This window comes from Centroberyx affinis, unplaced genomic scaffold (assembly GCF_046629955.1).
Source record: "Centroberyx affinis isolate AG114_WGS23_722 - 3 ecotype Tasmania unplaced genomic scaffold, CSIRO-AGI_Caff_v1 ptg002329l_1, whole genome shotgun sequence".
Taxonomy (NCBI): Eukaryota; Metazoa; Chordata; class Actinopteri; order Beryciformes; family Berycidae; genus Centroberyx; species Centroberyx affinis.
Window position 1 is genome coordinate 50001 of NW_027280597.1, and position 19036 is coordinate 69036.

At 42.1% G+C, this 19036-nt stretch overlaps 3 protein-coding genes across 3 annotated transcripts in view; 1 reads left to right on the top strand and 2 right to left on the bottom strand.

The window, feature by feature from the left end:
* gtf3c3 (general transcription factor IIIC, polypeptide 3) overlaps positions 1–474 on the bottom strand; it is a 14212-nt gene extending 13738 nt beyond the window's left edge. Inside the window, exon 1 of the mRNA XM_071533164.1 lies at positions 187–474. Coding sequence (XP_071389265.1) covers positions 187–279 — 93 coding nt within the window. The 5' untranslated portion in view covers positions 280–474. The remainder of the gene's footprint in view (positions 1–186) is intronic.
* A 2879-nt stretch (positions 475–3353) lies between these two features.
* On the top strand, positions 3354–6443 carry LOC139655797 (adenosine receptor A1-like). Its single transcript, XM_071533165.1, has 4 exons — positions 3354–3536; positions 3909–4043; positions 4621–4805; positions 5696–6443. The coding sequence occupies exons 1-4, from the start codon at positions 3354–3356 to the stop codon at positions 6441–6443; spliced, it is 1251 nt and encodes a 416-aa protein (XP_071389266.1).
* A 1317-nt stretch (positions 6444–7760) lies between these two features.
* dmd (dystrophin) overlaps positions 7761–19036 on the bottom strand; it is an 83606-nt gene continuing 72330 nt past the window's right edge. The window contains exons 46-51 of the mRNA XM_071533166.1: positions 17322–17387; positions 14666–14828; positions 13265–13504; positions 11823–11937; positions 11612–11701; positions 7761–10315 (exon numbers count right to left, since the gene is read on the bottom strand). Of these exons, the coding sequence (XP_071389267.1) occupies positions 10218–10315; positions 11612–11701; positions 11823–11937; positions 13265–13504; positions 14666–14828; positions 17322–17387 (772 nt within the window). The 3' untranslated portion in view covers positions 7761–10217. The remainder of the gene's footprint in view (positions 10316–11611; positions 11702–11822; positions 11938–13264; positions 13505–14665; positions 14829–17321; positions 17388–19036) is intronic.

A 19036-nucleotide genomic window follows, 5' to 3' on the forward strand; every position in this document is an offset into this window, starting at 1 on the left:
TTCACAAAGTGGTTTAATGACCAAATGACAGCAAATATAAGACTAAGCCGATAAAAATAAGCTGACAGTGGATGACACTGAGGCTGCTAGCCCACCTGTACCGTGGATTTTGCTAGCTTAAGTTAACCAGCTAACTAGCAGTTTAGCACAACTTTGTGTAACTTTAAATGCTATCCTGTCATTTACCTTGGCTTCTCGCTCGTCTCTCCTTTTGTCAAACTCCTCAAATGTAATTCTGCCCTCAAGGTAGTCAATCAGTTCAGCGCTGAAACCCGACATCCCTCTTCCCTTGCCTTGTTGACCGTTAGGTTAGTGCGATGAAATTAATCTGCTTTATTTCCCGAATAAAAAGCGTCACGTCACGTTAGAGCGCGTTCAGCACTCAGCCCATCTTGCAAGCATCAGGTATAATAACCGAAGGGGAAGATTACATCGTAAACTGTGACAGCGACAGTAGAGTTTTTAAAACATCCCCACTCTACTCGCTGTAAACAAACGTCTGAGCACGCCGACTGAACCGCTGTCACGTGATCTGCGACAACTTCCGGGTTGCAGTTGTTTTGGTGACATCTAGTGGTGACAGGGGAGAACAGGCGAGAATAGGTATCCGCTCCTCGTGACACCAAATTTGAACTTGTAGCTTTTATACAACGGAGAGCAAAAATCAAGCCAAATCGGCAGAAATCTATTTGGAAGCAATATCTAAAAAATATAGATTTCCAAAATAAAATTAATGTAAGCGGCTTTGGAGGCTTAAGTTTGGTGGCAAATTATATTAGATACGGGCACTTTAACATTTTGACATACCTTAGGATTTAGTGCATTTATTGCCTCTGCTATCTATCTATCTATCTATCTATCTAATGAACCCACAGTGATTTGTGATTAGTGATTTGGGTTAGGTTCAGGTTAACAAAAGCAAAATTGGTTAAAATAGAAAGCTGTATTCTATATATATATATAACCTAACCTAACCCAAATCACTAAACTATATATATCTATACTATACATACTATACATACTATATACTATATATACTATATACTATATATATATATATATATATATATATATATATATAAACTATTCTAGTTTTCTTTGCCAAACACACTCATAAGATAGGCCTATTCAGTTTCCCATCTGAGAAATGTTTTCAAAGTTTACAGTAACATAAATTTCAAACAAAAATTACAGTAATATATATACCACCCTTTACCTTGTTTAGATATATCCAATCCGCCTGTTGTATATTTTGTTTTCTTTGATAAGGCTGCTTTACAAAAAAGAAACCTTCATGAACAATTATGATATTGCAAATCATGACGTTTTTATTCCCAGTTCAATCCTTTATTATACTTCATGTCGGCATATGCTTTAAAGTGTTTCAAGTTCCTTTGATTTTTTTTTCTTCAATTTTAAGTTCACTTCAAATAGACTTTAAACAGAACGTCTCCATCGTTCTTCTTGTAGCTATTATCATAAAGTGTGTCCCACATTTGAAAGAGTACTTCCAAGCGCACATAATTTACTGCTCAATATGACATGTTTATTTATTTATTTATTTATTTTGTTTCGATAACAGACTACAGATCTACGTCAAAGCATATCTTGCTTTCCACTTCATTAAAAACAGTATGGCAACGGCTGCTTCTCCTTCAATAGGCCCGATGTGTGTCGTGTATTCTGTTAAGGTCAGTGCATTGTCTGTGTTTATCAGCCACGTGAGAGAGAGGGAGAGAGAGAGAGAAAGAGTGAGAGAGGGAAATCAAAGAAGAGAAAGGGATGGAGAGATGGAGGTGGAGGTGGGTGTGGTTTCATCCCAACAGCTGCTGCTTCTCCTGCTTCTTCCCCTTGTTTTCTGCCAGTTTCCCCTCACAGGTCGGTGTTGTGTTGTATTCTGCAGCCTCTCAGTGTTTCGATGTGCTGGAGGGTCTGGACCGTTCTCACCGCACCAGAAAGCCAAGTTCAGGTGAGTCAAAATCTCAGCCACTTTATTCACTAAGTAGGCATGTACAGGAATTTGCCTATAGGTGATATTGGTGCAGAAGCTGCACCAATATTACTGAGTCTCATGATAAAAATAAGATATTGAACACATCTTCTTTTTCCTTTACTAGGCTTTTTTTTTTGCTCTCTTTTGTCCTGTTTCCATAGTTTACTATTAGACAAAGTACAGGGATGACAATGGCGCAGTTGCAGAGAACAAGTTGCTCCCAGAAGCTCGAAACATCACAGTAAAGCTGTTAATAAATTCTTACACCTTTGCAGCAACTTACAGTGTGCAGATCCTATTTCTGCTCTGAGCTTTGCGTTCTGTCTGGCGGCTGATTCAGATTGGGATGTGCATGATTTCTCTTGTCATTGTTTCCGATTGATGCTGTTGATTTCTCAGTTTTCTTTGTGTCCCTGCAGGTTCACACACTGAGCCTATTTACATTTGTGCAGAGCAACAGGCAGCGGGTATAAATCCCTATCAGCGAGGGTAAATAGTGGACGCTGGTTCTGTGCACACCGGTGTGTTTTTGTATACGCGTGTGCCATTGTTTTTGTGTCTTATCAGGAATACATTTTCCCCGCTCAGTTGGTCAGCACAAAGGCCACAGAACAACCATTCAGCCTATATTCCTCTCCCCTTCCGTATCTCTGTCCTCCAATTCAGTTCAGTTCAATCTGTGTAATTGGCTTTGATTGTTGAAAAGCTCTCTTTCCATTCTCTTTCAAAGTAGATGACTTGTCAGCAGTAACACTGTCAGTGGATGGCTTTCCCCCGAAGAACTAACACACAATCTTTCAACCATCTTTTTTCTCTCCTCCTGACTGAGGTTCTGCCGTCGCTTACAGGCTCCTGAGAGAAAAAGACAACTGTTTTTCAAATTCCAGGGGGTTCAAATAATGAGAAACCGTGGGGTTAATGGCTCTTCCAAGCATTAGCCCATGGTTTTCTTTCTCTTTCTGTCTCTCCATCCAGCCATCCCTCCCTCCCTCTCTCTCTCCTCTCCAGTGTCAGTGTGTCCTTCCACAATCCTTCCAGGATTCCTGCACATTTTTGTTGATTACAATCCATGACTTTTCCATGAATATTCCATGTTTTACTTTATATTTAAGCTGATGTTACCATCCAGAGTGACTTGAATAAGCTTCAATTTGTCAGTGTCTATGTTCAACTGGTGCAATTTTTTTTATAATAGTTCATTTCAGTGTCCTTATGTAATGAGGAAACAAATCTGAACAAATTACCTTTTGGATCTGTATCATTTCCCATTACTAGCCTGAGTCTAGCCTAACACCATTTTCAAATCCCATGCCTTTGTCCAGGTTTTCCATGCCTGTGGAAACCGCATCTCTCTCTCATGATGAATGTGACTCGCGGCGGCTGTCTGGCGTCCATCATGCCTCATGGATACCAAAACCACCTTAAACGGGCCTACATCGCCGCCGAGTTCCTCATCGCCCTGCTGGCCATCACAGGCAACCTCCTGGTTTGCCTGGCCGTGTCCCGGAACAGAAAGCTCCGCACCGTCACCAACTACTTCCTGGTGAGGAGCGGAGTGTCAAACCTGTCATCCCTGGCTGAAAAATTGGGATTCTTGTCAACATACATGTGTGCTTTCTTGTAAATTCATTTTTATCACTACCAAAAACTAATACAAATTCTTCACTTGGGACACTACTTGCTGGTCCTCACATAAGAAATGTTTTTACTCTACCTCTATCTCTAATCAAGCTGCAGTATTGTGCAATTTTCTTTTCTTTTGTAAGGTTACTTTGCAAAAGGAAAACTCAATGAACAAGATGATTTTGTAATTCATGATGTTTTATTCCCAGTTAAATCCTTGAAAAACGTACACTGTACTCCAGGGAGTAAAATCTCTATACTGTTTTGTGTGTGTGTGTGTGTGTGTGTGAAGGTATCGCTGGCGGTAGCAGACATCCTGGTGGGCTTGCTGGCCATTCCCTGTGCTGTGATGACGAACCTGGGTTGTCCGCTCTACAACCTGCCACTCTGCCTGGTGCTGGTCAGCGTGCTGATGGTGCTGACGCAGGTAGGATTTGACTATTCCACAGTAGTATAATTACCGTAAACAAACGAGACCATCGACAAGAAGTTTGCAGCCTCTACCGACCTCTACTCTGCATTTATGAAGCAGGAGGATGTTGGGTGAAATCTGCTGGATTGCTTTATGGCACAAAACAGGAAGAGGGCACTGTTCTTCCAGAGTTAAAGCTTTCAGAGTTTCAGACAATGGCAGATGGTGGAAGGAGTGAAAGGCAGATGGAAAAATCACTTCCAACATGTTGATCCTCCTCAGTGAAGCCAAATGGAAAACCTTTGGCCGAAGAAGCAAAGATCCTCTTTGTGGCAGAAAGCAACAGGCTTTATGGGAAATACAGTCTTCATTTTGAGAAAAACTAGCACAGTACCACTGGTGTGAGAGGCTACCAATGGTCTCATTTGTTTACAATAATTATACCAAGATACCACAATTAATTTGACAGTGATGTAGATGTTTAAAAATGCCACACAGAGCAGCTTTAAAGTTCCTCTGGGAGCCGCTGACACTGTTAACAGTCTCATGTTGCTTGATGCTGTGTGTTTCTAAGCCTCCTCCTCTCTCCCAGAGCTCCATCCTGAGCCTGCTGGCGGTGGCGGCGGAGCGCTACGTGGCGATCCTGCTGCCCTTCCAGTACCAGCGCATCATGAGCCCCAGGAACGCCCGGCTGGCCCTGCTGCTCACCTGGAGCCTGGCTCTGATCTCCGGAACCGTGCCGCTCATGGACTGGCACAAACAACCAGGAGACTCTGAGTAAGTAAGGCTGGGAGGATGGGGTGGGGGTGAATGAATGAATGGATGAATGAGTGACAGAGTGAATGGATGAAAGAATGGGAGGATGGCGGGGAAATTGCAGGGATGGATGGATGAATGGATGGATCTCTGAATGAATGAATGAATGAATGAATGAATGAATGAATGAAAAGACGAATGAATGGATGATCTCTGACTGAATGAATGAATGAAAAGACGAATGAATGAATGAATTAATTAATTGGAAGAAGGCATTGAAACAGCATGAATGGATGAATGAATGAATGAATGAATGAATGAATGAATGGGAAGACGGCAAGGAAATTGGATAGATGGATGAATGCATGAATCAATGAATGAATCAATGAATCAATGAAAGGTAAGAGGGAAATGATGTAGATGGATGCATGAATGGATGGATGACTGAATGAATGAATGAATGAATGAATTGGAAGAAGGCATTGAAACAGCATGAATGGATGAATAAATGGGAAGAATGCAAGGAAATTGAATAGATGGATGAATGGATGAATGCATGAATCAATGAAAGGGAAGAAAATGTGGATGGATGCATGAATGGATGGATGACTGTGAATGAATGAATGAATGAATGAATGAATGAATGAAGGAAGGAAGGAAGGAAGGAATGAAGGAAGGAAGGAAGGGGAAGAAGGTAGGAAAATTGCATGGCTAGATAATGAATGAATGAATGAATGAATGAAGGGGAAGAAGGCAGGAAAATGGCATGGATGCAGGAATGATGGACCACGGGACGAACGAACATAATGAAGCAAATCAAAGAATAGAAGAAGAAAACAAACAGAAGGATAGAAGGAAAAACCACCATGCCGGCACCTCGCCCCTCATCACGCCTCCCCCTGTCCCTCCAGGTACTGCATCTTCACCTGCGTGGTGGACATGACCTACATGGTCTACTTCAACTTCTTCTGCTGCCTGCTGGTACCGCTGGCGGCCATGTTCATCATCTACGGCCACATCTTCCTCACTGTTCGCCACCAGCTCAGACGCATCGCCGTGGCCAGGGGCACCGCAGGGACTGGGATGGAGGACACTGTGACCCAGTGTTCAGCCACTGAGGGGGCCGCAGGAGGGAACACCGACCTGGGGCTAGGAACAGGAACTGGTGGAGAAGCCAAAGAGAGAAAATGCAAGACTGAAGAAGGGGTTTTAAATGGGGCAGGTGCATCTGGGGCTGAGGTTGGGGCTTCAAATGGGACTGGGGAAGCGGTTGAGTCTGGCATTGAGGCTGTTTTTACAAAGCCAGGGTTCAGGACTGAGTCAGCCGGCTCTGGTAGCTCCAGCCCCAGGTCTGTCGATGCCCGTCCAGCACCGCCTGACGAGGCCAAACCCCGCACCCGCCAGGAGCTCCGCAAGGCCACCTCTCTCTTCCTGGTCCTGTTCCTCTTCATGGTGTGCTGGATGCCCATCCACTGCATCAACTGCGTCCTGCTGCTCTGCCCCAAATGCCCCGTGCCCATGTCGCTCACCCTGGCGGCCATTTTGCTTTCCCACGCCAACTCGGCCCTCAACCCGCTCCTTTACGCCTACAGGATGAGGTCGTTCAGGCACACGCTCACGGCGATGTGTCCACAGAGCATCAGGCCCAAACGCCAGTAGAGGGCAAAAATTAGTTCTACAAAAGCACTTTACTGAAATTACGACCAAAACTGAAGATTACCCAAAGAGCTAAACTCAAGCTCCACGTCAAGAAAATTTAATTCTGACAACTAAGAGCATACCAAGAGCTTTGATATTTCCTAACAACCAAAGTTCTAATAGTGCATATTCTTTCCTGAATCTTAACCTTTAGCCAGCGGTAGTTTTTGTCTTATCCCAACTCAGCATATCCAAAGAAACTCTTTCTCTGATCCTAACCTTAAGCTAAACTACACTTGTGTTTGTTGCCTAAACCAAACTGTATAAAGAGATTGTGGCATCAGATTTGTGTCACTAGGGGAACCTGCTTGTACATACAGTAGCTTTTCAGACTCATTCCAGCAAACCATGCGCATAACCTTTCATGTTTTCTACAAAGACATTAATGATTACACGCTGTAAAGCCAGACTAAACCTATTTATTATCCTGTGGCTCCGTCGTAACTAACAAACAGATTTGATCCTAAAGCGATGGCTACGTTTTTTTAGAAGCACACGTAATTTATCATGTAATCCTTACCTTTAGGTCTCCCTTAATTTGGATGTATATATATATGTATATTAATGAACAAAGCCTACAGGAAGAATCTTCATTTTATCGAAAAATTCAAAAATATTGTACAGAAAATGATTGAAAACTGTTGCTGACAACTGAACAATGTCATTGGCACTGAAATAATGGTGATGAAAGAATTCATGAGACTTACTAGATTCACTGGCTTCTTGGAGAGTTTTCATGAGTTTCCATGCAAATATTTTCTTCCTCCTTCATTTAAAAAAAAGTTAAATAATTTAATAATACAATGTATTGTTCTATAATGTCTTCTTTTAATGATGTTGCATTTTATACATTCACATGTATGTACAGTATATATGTATGTATATGTTTACCTTGCACATATGTAAATGAGTTTGCTCTGTTTGCTCGCCTTGTCTAAATAAAAGTTGAATAAATGACTTGAGTTGCAATAAGCTGCAAATACACTGTATAACACACAGTTCAAATGCACACAGCTTAAGTACTGCATGTCTTGCACTGTCCCTTTGCACTCTATTTGAGGCCATGTGTGTAAATATGTACTGTGAAACTACTGGAAATGAAGGAATATGTTTCTGCACCAATTTCACCAAAAATAAATCTGCACATTTATTGTACTTTGCAATTAAGAGTTTTCTAATTCTGATGGAAATTCAGCACTAAAGCAAATCAGGAAGCAATCAAAGAGTCAAGTCAATTCAACATAACTGCGTGCTTTATTGATATACAGTAAAGCATTTTATAATACAGTAGTAAGGCATATATTTGGTGGAATCTGATATGTTGTGAAGTATCGACGCGTTATTGGAAAAATGATGGGAGAATGAAACACAAAAGTTAAGAAATTAAAAATCAATCAAATTCAGTGTATGGATCAAAACAAAAATCTCTTGGATCATGCTGCAAGAATATGTTGCCAAAACACACGTGTGTATAATGCCGGACACCTTCTCCGAGTGGTTACACATTAAATAATGATGGGTTTTATTTAGTCACACGCGCTAATATCAGAACACCTCACACAGCACAAAACAAAATACCGTTTAACCAAAGACAAACGCAAAATGTAACACACCGCTAGAATGAATGCATCCTCCACACACACAAAACAAATATCTAGTATGTTCCAGGTATGACAGTAGTGCACGCTGATTCAGATTTGTGTAAAATGATCACTTTTATACTTGGTTATATAAAATCTCTGACAGAGCGATGAGAAATGCAGTGTATGCATCTGAACATTCAGATCTGAGGCTCCTACAGCAGGACCTCTATATGGAGAGAACATGTATGGAGCAATTAGGAAATCTGACACTAATCAATCAAAAACCCATTAATAAAAGAGAATTAAAATAATCTGTGAGGATTATGGGATAGAGTACAGTAGAGAAATTGCCTCCAAATGGGACTTGGACAGTTCAAACGAGGTAGAGCTTGCATTACTGGGCTTCCTAGAACTCAAATATTTCTCTCAAAATTGTAATCTTTGTTCAAAATGAAGAAAAATAAATCTCAAGGTTCACACTAGCAGCCTTGTAACACTGTAGTGCTCGGGTTCAAATTAAAATCACATTCTTTAACTTCGAAGCTCCTCTTACAGTACTCTTGACAGGGAGAGGTTGTTAACTTATATACTATTACATACTGTTTGTACTCAAAGGGCCCCAACAACAGAAACAGACTCAGGAAGGTTCCTACTGATTACATTAAACTGAAGATCTGTGCCAGAGCCATAAGCAAGAGGTTTTGTTCTTTTCTCATCGAGTGTTTTGATTCACCGCACTGCGCTCCGGTAAAATTATTCCAACATTTCTGAACTGGTGCAAGGTCATATCGATGAGATGAACTTTGAAGGCCCGATGCAGAACTGCAGATGAATGCTGATTCTCAACATGATACTGGCTTTCTTAAAGTTTGGATGTTTTTCACCAGTGAAATACCTCCAAGCTGTATGATGAATTGAGAAGGCTCACTAATCCACACTACTAGAATTAGACCAATATATGGCAAAGGAATGTCCACCAGAGGCAATGATTTCTTTTAGACTGTAACATTTATCATTAACTCAGATTCAGCCCCTCAGACGATGACTCCACTTTGAATTTAGTTGAGTTATCAGGGAAGGAAACTCACTTTTTCATCCAGTAGCCCCAACAGCTGGCTTATTGTTTGCTTATTCAATTAATTTATTGTCTGCTGTTTTCACTATTTTACCATTGATCTAGTTTGGCTTTTAGAAAAGGGCGATTACCTGCCAAAGTGGCTGGTAAACATGAAAAAAAAATCAAGAGCAACGGGTTACTTTCCAAAAATGTGTATTAGCTTTAAAGCGACTTGTGTCAGTTCTGAATCGGGCCTTTTACAACGTCCGCTTATGCACATAGCACTTTGCGTTGAAAACAAATAAAGGGTTAAAAACTGTAACCAGAGAGATATTATTAAAGGGGAAGATGGACAGATGAACAGATGGATGGATGGATGGACAGGTGGATAGATGGACGGATGAGTAGATAAATGAGTAATTCAAATATAACATGAGGTTTGTCAACCAAAGCAAAAAAAAAGCTGTAATGTAACGTGGAAATTAGGCACCACCACACACACATACACACACACCCACACACACACAAAATCACACACACAGTCTCACAGACAACATACTGTAAAGATCCAGGATGCCTGCATTGCCTTGACAGTAGTGTACTTTGTTATAGAAAGACATTTTCCTCTTAGAAAGCACCCTTATGATTACAATCATTCTTTTTCGATACAAATGTCTGAAATGCGTTATTTTTTCCCCCAATTACAAAGAGATGGCAAATATACGATCACGTCGAACACACTTATTTGTATCTCATCTTTCTTTGTTTTTTCCCCCACTCTTTTTTTTTATACAATTGCATAGAAGTTTAAAAACCAGCCTCTGTTAATAATAAAACAACTTCAGGACTTTTTAAGAAACTACTGAAATCTACAAGTTATATTTTTTTTCGTTTTGTTTTTACTCGTCATTGCTGTAACCGCGATCCTTCACAAAAATAGACGTTATATATTCTCTTTGTAAACTGTGTTTCCAATCCAGTTGTTTTGACTATAAAAGCATGCGATAGGTAGGCAGGGAGGGAGGGAGGGAGGGAGGGGCAGGAGGGCGGGGCTTGGGTCAGGGGGGGCGGGGTCAGAGGGGCAGGTGCCTCGTGCTATTCGGCGCTCTGCTCGTCTGTCATCACGCTGACCAGAGACTCCATGGCGCGGCCCAGATCGTCGGCCATGTGGAACAAACTGCCGACGCTGGGACCTGCAGAGAGGAGAGGGAGAGGGGGTTAGACACACACACACACACACACACACACACACACACACACACCAACAGTAATAGATTCACACCTACGTACATAAACACAGACAGGCAGACAGACACACACTGATAATAATAGGCTTGTACCTTTGCTATATACAGGAAAACACAGCCATGACACACACACACACACGCACACACACACACACACACACACACACACACACACACACTCCAGTGATAATAGACTTGTACCTAAATACATACATACAAAGACAGGTTACATACACACTCAACACAGGCTAAAGCAGCTCTACCAGACAAAATCTACTTCCTACTGTGAGAAAAATCAAGAGCAGTAGAGTGACAGAAGACAGAAAAGGGAAAGAAGTAAAAAAAAAAACTGAATTGGGAGGGAGGACAGATGTTTGGTTTTCCCCACTGCATGAAGTGTAGGGATGGGACGATATATGGAAATTCAATACACTGCAATACAAAAATCTTCTAGCAAGCCAATGTCATTTCTAGAAGGATTTGTGTCTCAGAAATAAACATAATTCTGCACAGTCATACTTTGTTGTCATTGAACTGCATTCTTCTCCTGCACCAAAAGGACCATGACCTCATATTCCAGCTGATAACCAAAGGATACGGTAACATACAGCACCATAGGCCCAGTACAGGCATAGCATGGTACTTCATGCAGTGGAAATACTCTGAGAGGTGTGGAAGAGAAAGAGAGAGGGAGGGCAGAGAGAGAAAGAGAGGAGCCACTGACCTCTCATGGGTGTCCCCTTCTCCCTCCTGGCTCACGGAGAAAAGGAGGAAAGAAAGGAAAGAAGACGAGGGAGGGAAAGAGAGGGAAAAATCAGCCTTGTACCGTTAACAGATGGAGAAGAAGAAAGAAGTTTGAAGGGGCAGGTAACTGGTAACGCTTAACTTAAGGCATATACTGTATTTATGATGGATTCCCAATATGACTACCTTCATATTACTTCACAGGTGAAAGCCTTAAGGAAAGCCTTACTGAAGGGTTTCATTCCAAAATGATTTATATCCTTTTAGGAAAAATTACTTGTATATTTCCTTATATTTCAGAAATTCAGATAGTTTCACTTTCTACAAAGTTAAAATTTTTATTGTGATGCCTGAAATCAATTTGTAAAAGAAGGGGTTGCTTTAAAAACAAAATATACATATTGTTGTGCAATATGCATGTGCCCTGTATAGTGAACGTGTGTGTGTGTGTGTGTGTGTGTGTGTGTGTGTGTGTGTGTGTGTGTGCGCTCTCCGTACCCTGGCTATGAGGGAAGGAGTTGTTGAGCTGTTCCATCACTTCTTCCAGCCCAGATGCATCTTGGGAAGGGCTGGACAGCTCATCATCGCCTGGAACAGGAAGGGAGGGAGCCGCGTTAAAGAGGTGTGAGTGTGTGCGTATTTAAGGATGGAAATGAAAGGATTTAAGCGTGTATGGTGTGTGTGTGTGTGTGTGTGTGTGCGTTCTCACCCATTGTATCAGTAGTCTGGCTGGCGGCCACGCGGAGCAGAGGGAGAGAGGAGTCGGAGCGCTGAGAGGAGGTGGAGGGAGAGGACAGGGCTGTACCGTTCACCTTGGAGTCCGTCTGAGAGACACACACACACACACACACACACACACACACACACACACACACACACACACACACACGTTAGATACACTACAAAATGAGGCAGACGTGCCACATAGTCTGAGCTGAATTAGAAGTCAAAAGGGAAGTGTGTGTGTGTGTGTGTGTGTGTGTGTGTGTAGGACCAAGGAGCTGGCCAGATACTCAGTGTCAGCTATTATTGGCAACTACACAATGTGGAGGAAGCACTGCTTTACTTTGCATTGTATGTAGGCTTGTGGGAACTGTAGATCAACACAGTCCATCAAGACACTTTTTGAACCTTTATTTACAGCTGAATCGCTGTATTATTGCTCCACCACCAGGTTAAGTGCGAGAGAGAGAACTTTTGACAGCAAATGTTGAGGGAGGGGAGAGCGCTTCTCGTTCACTTTCCCAGCCAGTCATCGGGGCTTTGAAGCAGCTTTACTCAGGGTTGTTACACATCAAATTCAATGGCTTTCAAAGTCAAATTCGAGTAAAAAAATCCTGGTAAAAATCATTAATTTTCAAACTGCTGCTGTATAACACAAATCTCCATGACAGGGTTTTCCTCTCCATGACGTTCACCTGGAGAAAGGTGAAGCATAGTGATGCATAGTGAATTTGGGTGCTACATAAAAATTCAATCATTTCCAAAAACTTTTAAGGCCTTATTTTATTGTCTCAAACATACACAGTCTTTCAAGGATTTTCCGGGCCTGTGGGAACTCTGTTTACTGAGCTCCAGGCTACAGCCGCCCCATTTACAGCTAACAAAGACAACACTTTCTACCATTTTACAGTCTGTTGACAGCAGACACAGTCGACTAAGTAGGCATAGCTTATATATGACAAGCCAACAAAAAATAAACAAAATACATATTTAAATCTGGTTCACTGTCAATCTAAACATCGCTTGGATGGAAATCTACTAGCTGGCATGTTTTTTCTTTCCCATTTTGTTTATCTGTTGTGATTCAGGTTTTCTCCCAGTCCTATTCCCACTATCTGTAATGGTTTTAAAATAGCTCTTATATGGATATTTGTCATGACAGTTGGACCAAATACTGCCATATATTTGTCTGATTTGGCTAAATATTAAGACTATACAATGACCTTTTCATCATCTTTACATATGTGCAGTATGTAACCAATGGGACTGGCACTGTTTCTGATTGAATGTGTGAATGTGTGCTAATGTGTTTGCGTGTATCTGTATAAGCTTGTGTGTATAAGTGTGTACCTGCTCCAGTAACGATCTCAGCCTGTGCAGCTGTGTGTGTGTGTGTGTGTGTGTGTGTGTGTGTGTCTCAGTGTGTACCTGCTCCAGTAGCTGTCTGAGCCGGTGCAGTTGGGACTCCAGCTGTTTGTTGTGATCCTCCAGTATCTGCATGCGGGCCTCCAGGCGGCCTTTGTGTTGCCGTAGCAGCTTGGCCTCGGCGATGAGCTCGGCGTCGCGCGGGCTCTGCGGCGACACGGGCAGCATCTCCGGGGGCGACGGCAGCGGGGACAGGCCCTTCCGGTCGTGCGCCTTCTTCAGACGGTCGTACTCGGCCTGCAGCTTCCTGTGGGGAGCGAGGCGAGGACGGCGAACCGGTGAGTTTATCGCGCCGACGGAAAAATACGAAGCCCCTACTGCTCGAGAGATGAGGTGAACTTTATTGATCGTGGAGGGGAAGCTGGGGCGCTGCAGCAACAAAGAGTAAGATATAAATAAAACAAGGCGATAGGAAACGTGTCATCCCCCGTGCGTGATGCAGTCACCCTCTGGGCCAATCAGTGCGGTTTTAAGAACGCAGTGATGAGATGCGTCATTTCAACAAATACTCATCAGTGGAACGAACAAACGAAGGCACAGAGACTGATGATATAATTCCCCTGAATTCATCAAAATATTTTCTTTTAAAAAGTAACAAATTTATGTTTGTCATACTAATAAAGAGTTTCTATTGGCTGAAGAGTTCTCACTACGTTGGCTATTGATAGATTTACAGATGTTTGTAGTTGACAGTTTTACAGGTTTATAGAGCAATAACACACACACCCACACACGGTGCAAATGTGCGATCCACATTTCTGTTATTGTACACTGTGGCTTCTACACACATTTCCAAACTTAATAATTGAAGCTTCCTGTCACAAGGCTCACAGTCTTTGTGAGTTTATCCTCCAGGACGTTACTGATGCAGTACATGACAGGGGGGAGGATACTGGGACTAGGCCGCACATACAAAGTGAAGATTTCTATGGGGTGTCTGCAAGTTTCATCAAGTTAAATTTAAGACTTTTTAAGACCTTTTTAAACCCTGTTAGAATTCAATATGAGAACAACTTTGCACTTGGAATAAACATGAAAATTAAAACAACTGTAATACTATTGGTATGAAGGTCTGTGTGACTGGGCTGAATTTTCACTGGAAAAACATTTTTAAGACCTCTAAAACTGAATGTAAATAGATTTAAAATGCTGTATTTAACTGTAAACTCAAGACCTTTAAGACCTTGAGGTTAGATAATATAATGTACAAGACTTTATGACTTTTTCAAGACCTGCAGACTCTGTTTCTTGGGTGAAGTGAGGACAAGCTGGCAATTCAGTCATGCATTGATGAGTGTTAATGTTTTGGGGTTAGGAAACAAATGTAGTAGTAATAGAAGATCCTCCCAAGTATAATAATAGAAACTTCTCTGCATCTGTGTGTGTGTGTGTGTGTCCATTCACTGGCCTGTTCTCCAGCTCCAGGTCGTTGAGGACCCTCTCCAGCTCTCCCTTCTCCTCCGTTTCCATGGAGATGAGGATCTGGGCGGGGCTGCGGGGCTGGCTGAGAGGAGAGCCTTGGTTCAGAGACTGGCAGTAGTGCTGGATCAACATGTGCTCGTCATCGCTGCAAACACACACACACACGCACACACGCACACACACACACGCCCACGCAGAGGAGAACAGAGAAAAACAAAATCAGCTTGTGAATGAGACAGCAATATTGAACCAACATTGCACCACAAAAGAAGAGTCTGACAGTTCTAATCTAAAACACAACAGAGGCAGAGAGAGGAGCGGGGGTTGTCTTGTTCTTTCAAACGCATTTGTCCCGAACCTTCTTTTGGAGGGCTGAATTTTGGGATAATTCAATTGGCCACGCTCTGCCAACTTTGACCAATCACACGCGCGGCCCGGGGTATTTGGGAGGATTTTAATTAGGCCAGGTATTTGGATGCTGCTGCGCTCACTGTGCTGCTCCCAGCTAAAGCAATCTTCCATTCAGAAGACTTTAACAGTTCCAGATATCCGCCGTTTGAAAACACACAAATCCCCTTTAAAATGATCGTGGATATGAACGTAAAACTCATTATGGGGAGGAGTGTGTAGCCCGCTGGTGTGTTTTACTCATGCAGCCCTGGCTCAAAATGGCCCCTAGTTGCATTTTGCACATCTTTTTCTGTTTATCAACCTATCTGCATTTTGTGCACCAACTGTGACCAGTTATGTCAGTGCTGTTACACTGGAACAATTCCTTGGCGTTTTTTTTTTTTACCAGGTCAAACTCATTGTGCAGCCGTTATACTTGACAAATTAAAGCGATTCTGACTCTCTGTGTCTATCTATGGCCTCAAAGCTCCAGTAGCAGCTGTGTTGGGCCCTCTAACTTTCTCCAACTTATTTCCATAACGTTCAAATTTTATGGCGGCCACCAATGGAGATGAGCGGACCGCAGCAGAAAGTGTCCATTCAATCATTCTGTGTCTCTTGTTAATCAGTAGACACACACAGAGAGGCAGGGCTAAAGTTTCCATGTTTGTAGATTCACATCCAGAATATGTATCTTTAGGTTGTTGATGGACCGAAGCTAAACATCTATTATGTATTTGTGTTACCCTGTCATGATGTTAGCTATTTTGACATTTACATATGTGAGCGTTTCTGTTGTCACCAGACTGTGAAATGGTATGAAGTGGTAACAGGCACCAAGAGAGGCTGGTAGCAAAGTCACCAGCCAGCACCCAGCCAGCACCCTGTGGGACGAAGGCCATTTTAGCACTAACAAGACTTTGGGGGGAAAAACAGCACGGTTTGGTGTTTTTGCCTTGTTTGAGAAATGCTGCTGTTAGATGATGAGAAATCTGTATTTCAGTTTGCTTTTGTGTTTTAAATGAGTTTGGTGGGTCCTTAAGAATAAGAAGTTCATAACTCCATTTGAAGTTTTCGGTTTAGCAGTATTTTCACATATCATTTTCTACATGTTAATCTTGAATGTTGTGAATATTCACTGAAGACAACAGTAGAAGTTGTCTACTTTCAGGTGATGAGTAACATCGACACTCTAAATGATTTGGATTGACCAGACAACTGCAAGTGTGTTAGCTGTTCAAACGATCTTAAATTGGATTTATACGTTTCTGGATTTATGAGTCTATGTCATTGGTGTTCCATAAAAAATGTGAATTACAGGAGTTTCAGCAGGCAACATCATTATCCAATAGACTTACACATTTTAGATTTTTTGTAGAAACCCACAGATGCTGTTCTGCCAGTTAGTGAAATGGAGAAGAGTAATGTATAAGTAGGGCAAGATGTTAATTTTGATTGTTTGGTTTAGATTTATATCTGATCAGTTACAACAACCGAAACGCCTGCCAATTTGGTTGTGTTTGTTCTCTCTCTCTCTCTCTCTCTGTTCTGTGCAAGACTTCCTGTTGTATTTATACGTACAGAAGGAAAAAAACGTAGAAGATTAAGACATTGTATGCACAAAATATTGCTTTTTCTATCACATTTCTTGGTGGATATTGAATACAATATTGGCTAGAAATCAGGGAAAGCAAATGCAAAGTCATAATGAAGTTTAAATAGATGTGGAACACATGATTATATAAATATGCTATAATATGTTCATTAAATATGGCAAGGAGTAGGAAGAGGGATAAATACTGAATCTGTTTACATGCACACCAAGACTCTCATTATTCAGGATACTAGTATTTTGTTACCAAGTTGCTGCATATCAATATCATATCCCAATTACAATAACCCAGATAAGCTCTTATTACCGATGACATGAAACACGAATATGATATGTGGGATATACTGATATTACATGGTAATATCAAGTATATTCTATTCACGTATACAGGGATATTTGTGAGTAGGATATGATGAGATGCAAACTTATAAAGAACAAGACCTTAACTAGGATCTGAGTTCATATCCAGAATACTGTGTGCATGAAAACACACTCAAAGACATGTTTCACAACCAGCCAATGCAACTGTGGGAGGCGGGGCCAATTCACACAGCGAGCCAATCATTGAGTGAGCAGGTTGGTAGAACAAACAAACAAACAAACAAACAAAAACATCAAACAAAAAGCGGTTCTCACATGCTCTCATTGGGTGAGATACTGTCATTCAGATAAGAGCCATTACGATTCTCCATTTCTGCTAACCTGCGGAGGGGGAAGAAACAGAGCAGTCAGTCCCAAAACCAACGTCGAGTAATTACCAGAATATAGAGGGAAAATCCACCTTGAAACACAATTCATACTTTACCCCTATGACTGTGGGCAGTCTTTGACAAAAACAAATTAAGGCTTCAGGTTTACTGTGCTGGATTATCTAGCTCAGGTAATTTTCAAGTCTGTTTTTTCATACTGTACAAAAACAAATGGCAGCAAATGACTTCTTCTGAAGGAGAAAAACCCTGATATCTCCAACTACGCTGACTGTGTGCAGACACAAGCAAGAATAATGGAAAGGAGAGGGGCAACACAGAGGATTGGCACAAACTTAAAAGAACAACAACACCAGTCTGATCCTTTGAAAAGGAAAATCCACCCTAAAACACTGTAACAGCTGTAGCTAAATACAGCTACCCTGCGTTCCTTGGTCTATTTTGTGTTTAGTGGTGTATTTGTCTTATTCCTGTGGATAACTGGTCTAAAACTGTCTAAAATCTGTCTAAAACATCAACAGTAAACATCAGGTTCTGGGGTCAGTCCCTCAGAATCCGCCATTTTGCACCGATGTTCAACAATCAAACAGGGAGAAATCCATCGTAGAAGAGGCAGAGAGACCAATTTCTCCACTGACAGTAGCCTCAATAGACCAGAATGCAATGCAGCCACAAGGCTTTCAAGTAAGGGGAGCAGCTATACCACTATAACCCACTCACACTTTATATGCCCATGTGCCCACCTCTGACTGAAAGCAACAAGTCTGTTCTATGGGGGTTGACAAAAGGCATCCTGGTAAACGTAGGAAATCACTAACTCAAGCAGAAGTAGACAGGGGCGTGTTGAGGGAAAGTGGATACACCAAAAACATGTAATTTACAACACTTGATCACAAAATAACTCCTGGAATGCACCGAACATCAAAGACTGATGACATCTAACAGTGTAAGAGGATCCAAGGGTGGAATCCTCCTTTAAGAAAGCAGAGTCTGTCCATTAAATCTAAGCCTGTAAACGAAGCCCCTGGCAGCGTTTCTCCAGTAGATCTATGACGATAAAATAGGTGCGAGCAAAATGCCAAAGATTTTTATCCAGGCTCGCCCTGCCGCTATCACTCCCAGATCAGTGGCCCGGTGGTTCGAGCGTCCGTCCAGATAGGGCACGATCTGAGTCCTAAAAGAAAAAATATAGACGACGGCAGTAGCTCTCCGCTTGGCACCGAGCGTGAAAACAGATGGATGGGGGGTAAGCTTCGGCCGCAGACTGGCATCTGCCCAGGTCGGTGTATTTACACTCATAAGCTGCTGCATACCACAGAAACAAGAGATAAACTCCTGGCCTGGGAGCCGTCCGTTCACTCAAGGCTTAATTATGTTACTTCTTCACCCTACCACCCTGCTTTAATCTACCAGATAGTATCCACAATCCAACAGATCTAGATGTGACAGGGCCAGAGGGGTGTGTGTGTGCGTGCGTGCGTGCGTGTGTGTGTGTGTGTGTGTGTGTGTGTGTGTGTGTGTGTGTGTGTGTGTGTGTGTGTGACTCAGCATGTGCGTGCATGTCTGTCTGCTGCGTGTCTGTCAGTGTGCGTATGTGCCAGCGTGTGTCAGTGTGTGTGAGTATCCGGGTCTATGTCAGTGTCT

Excerpts from the sequence above, each read along its gene's own strand:
- LOC139655797 (XM_071533165.1), top strand. The coding sequence starts at position 3,354 with ATGAATGTGACTCGCGGCGGCTGTCTGGCGTCCATCATGCCTCATGGA. Across the intron at positions 4,044-4,620 it reads TGCTGATGGTGCTGACGCAG|AGCTCCATCCTGAGCCTGCT; the intron begins GTAGGATTTGAC and ends CCTCTCTCCCAG. Across the intron at positions 4,806-5,695 it reads AAACAACCAGGAGACTCTGA|GTACTGCATCTTCACCTGCG; the intron begins GTAAGTAAGGCT and ends CTGTCCCTCCAG.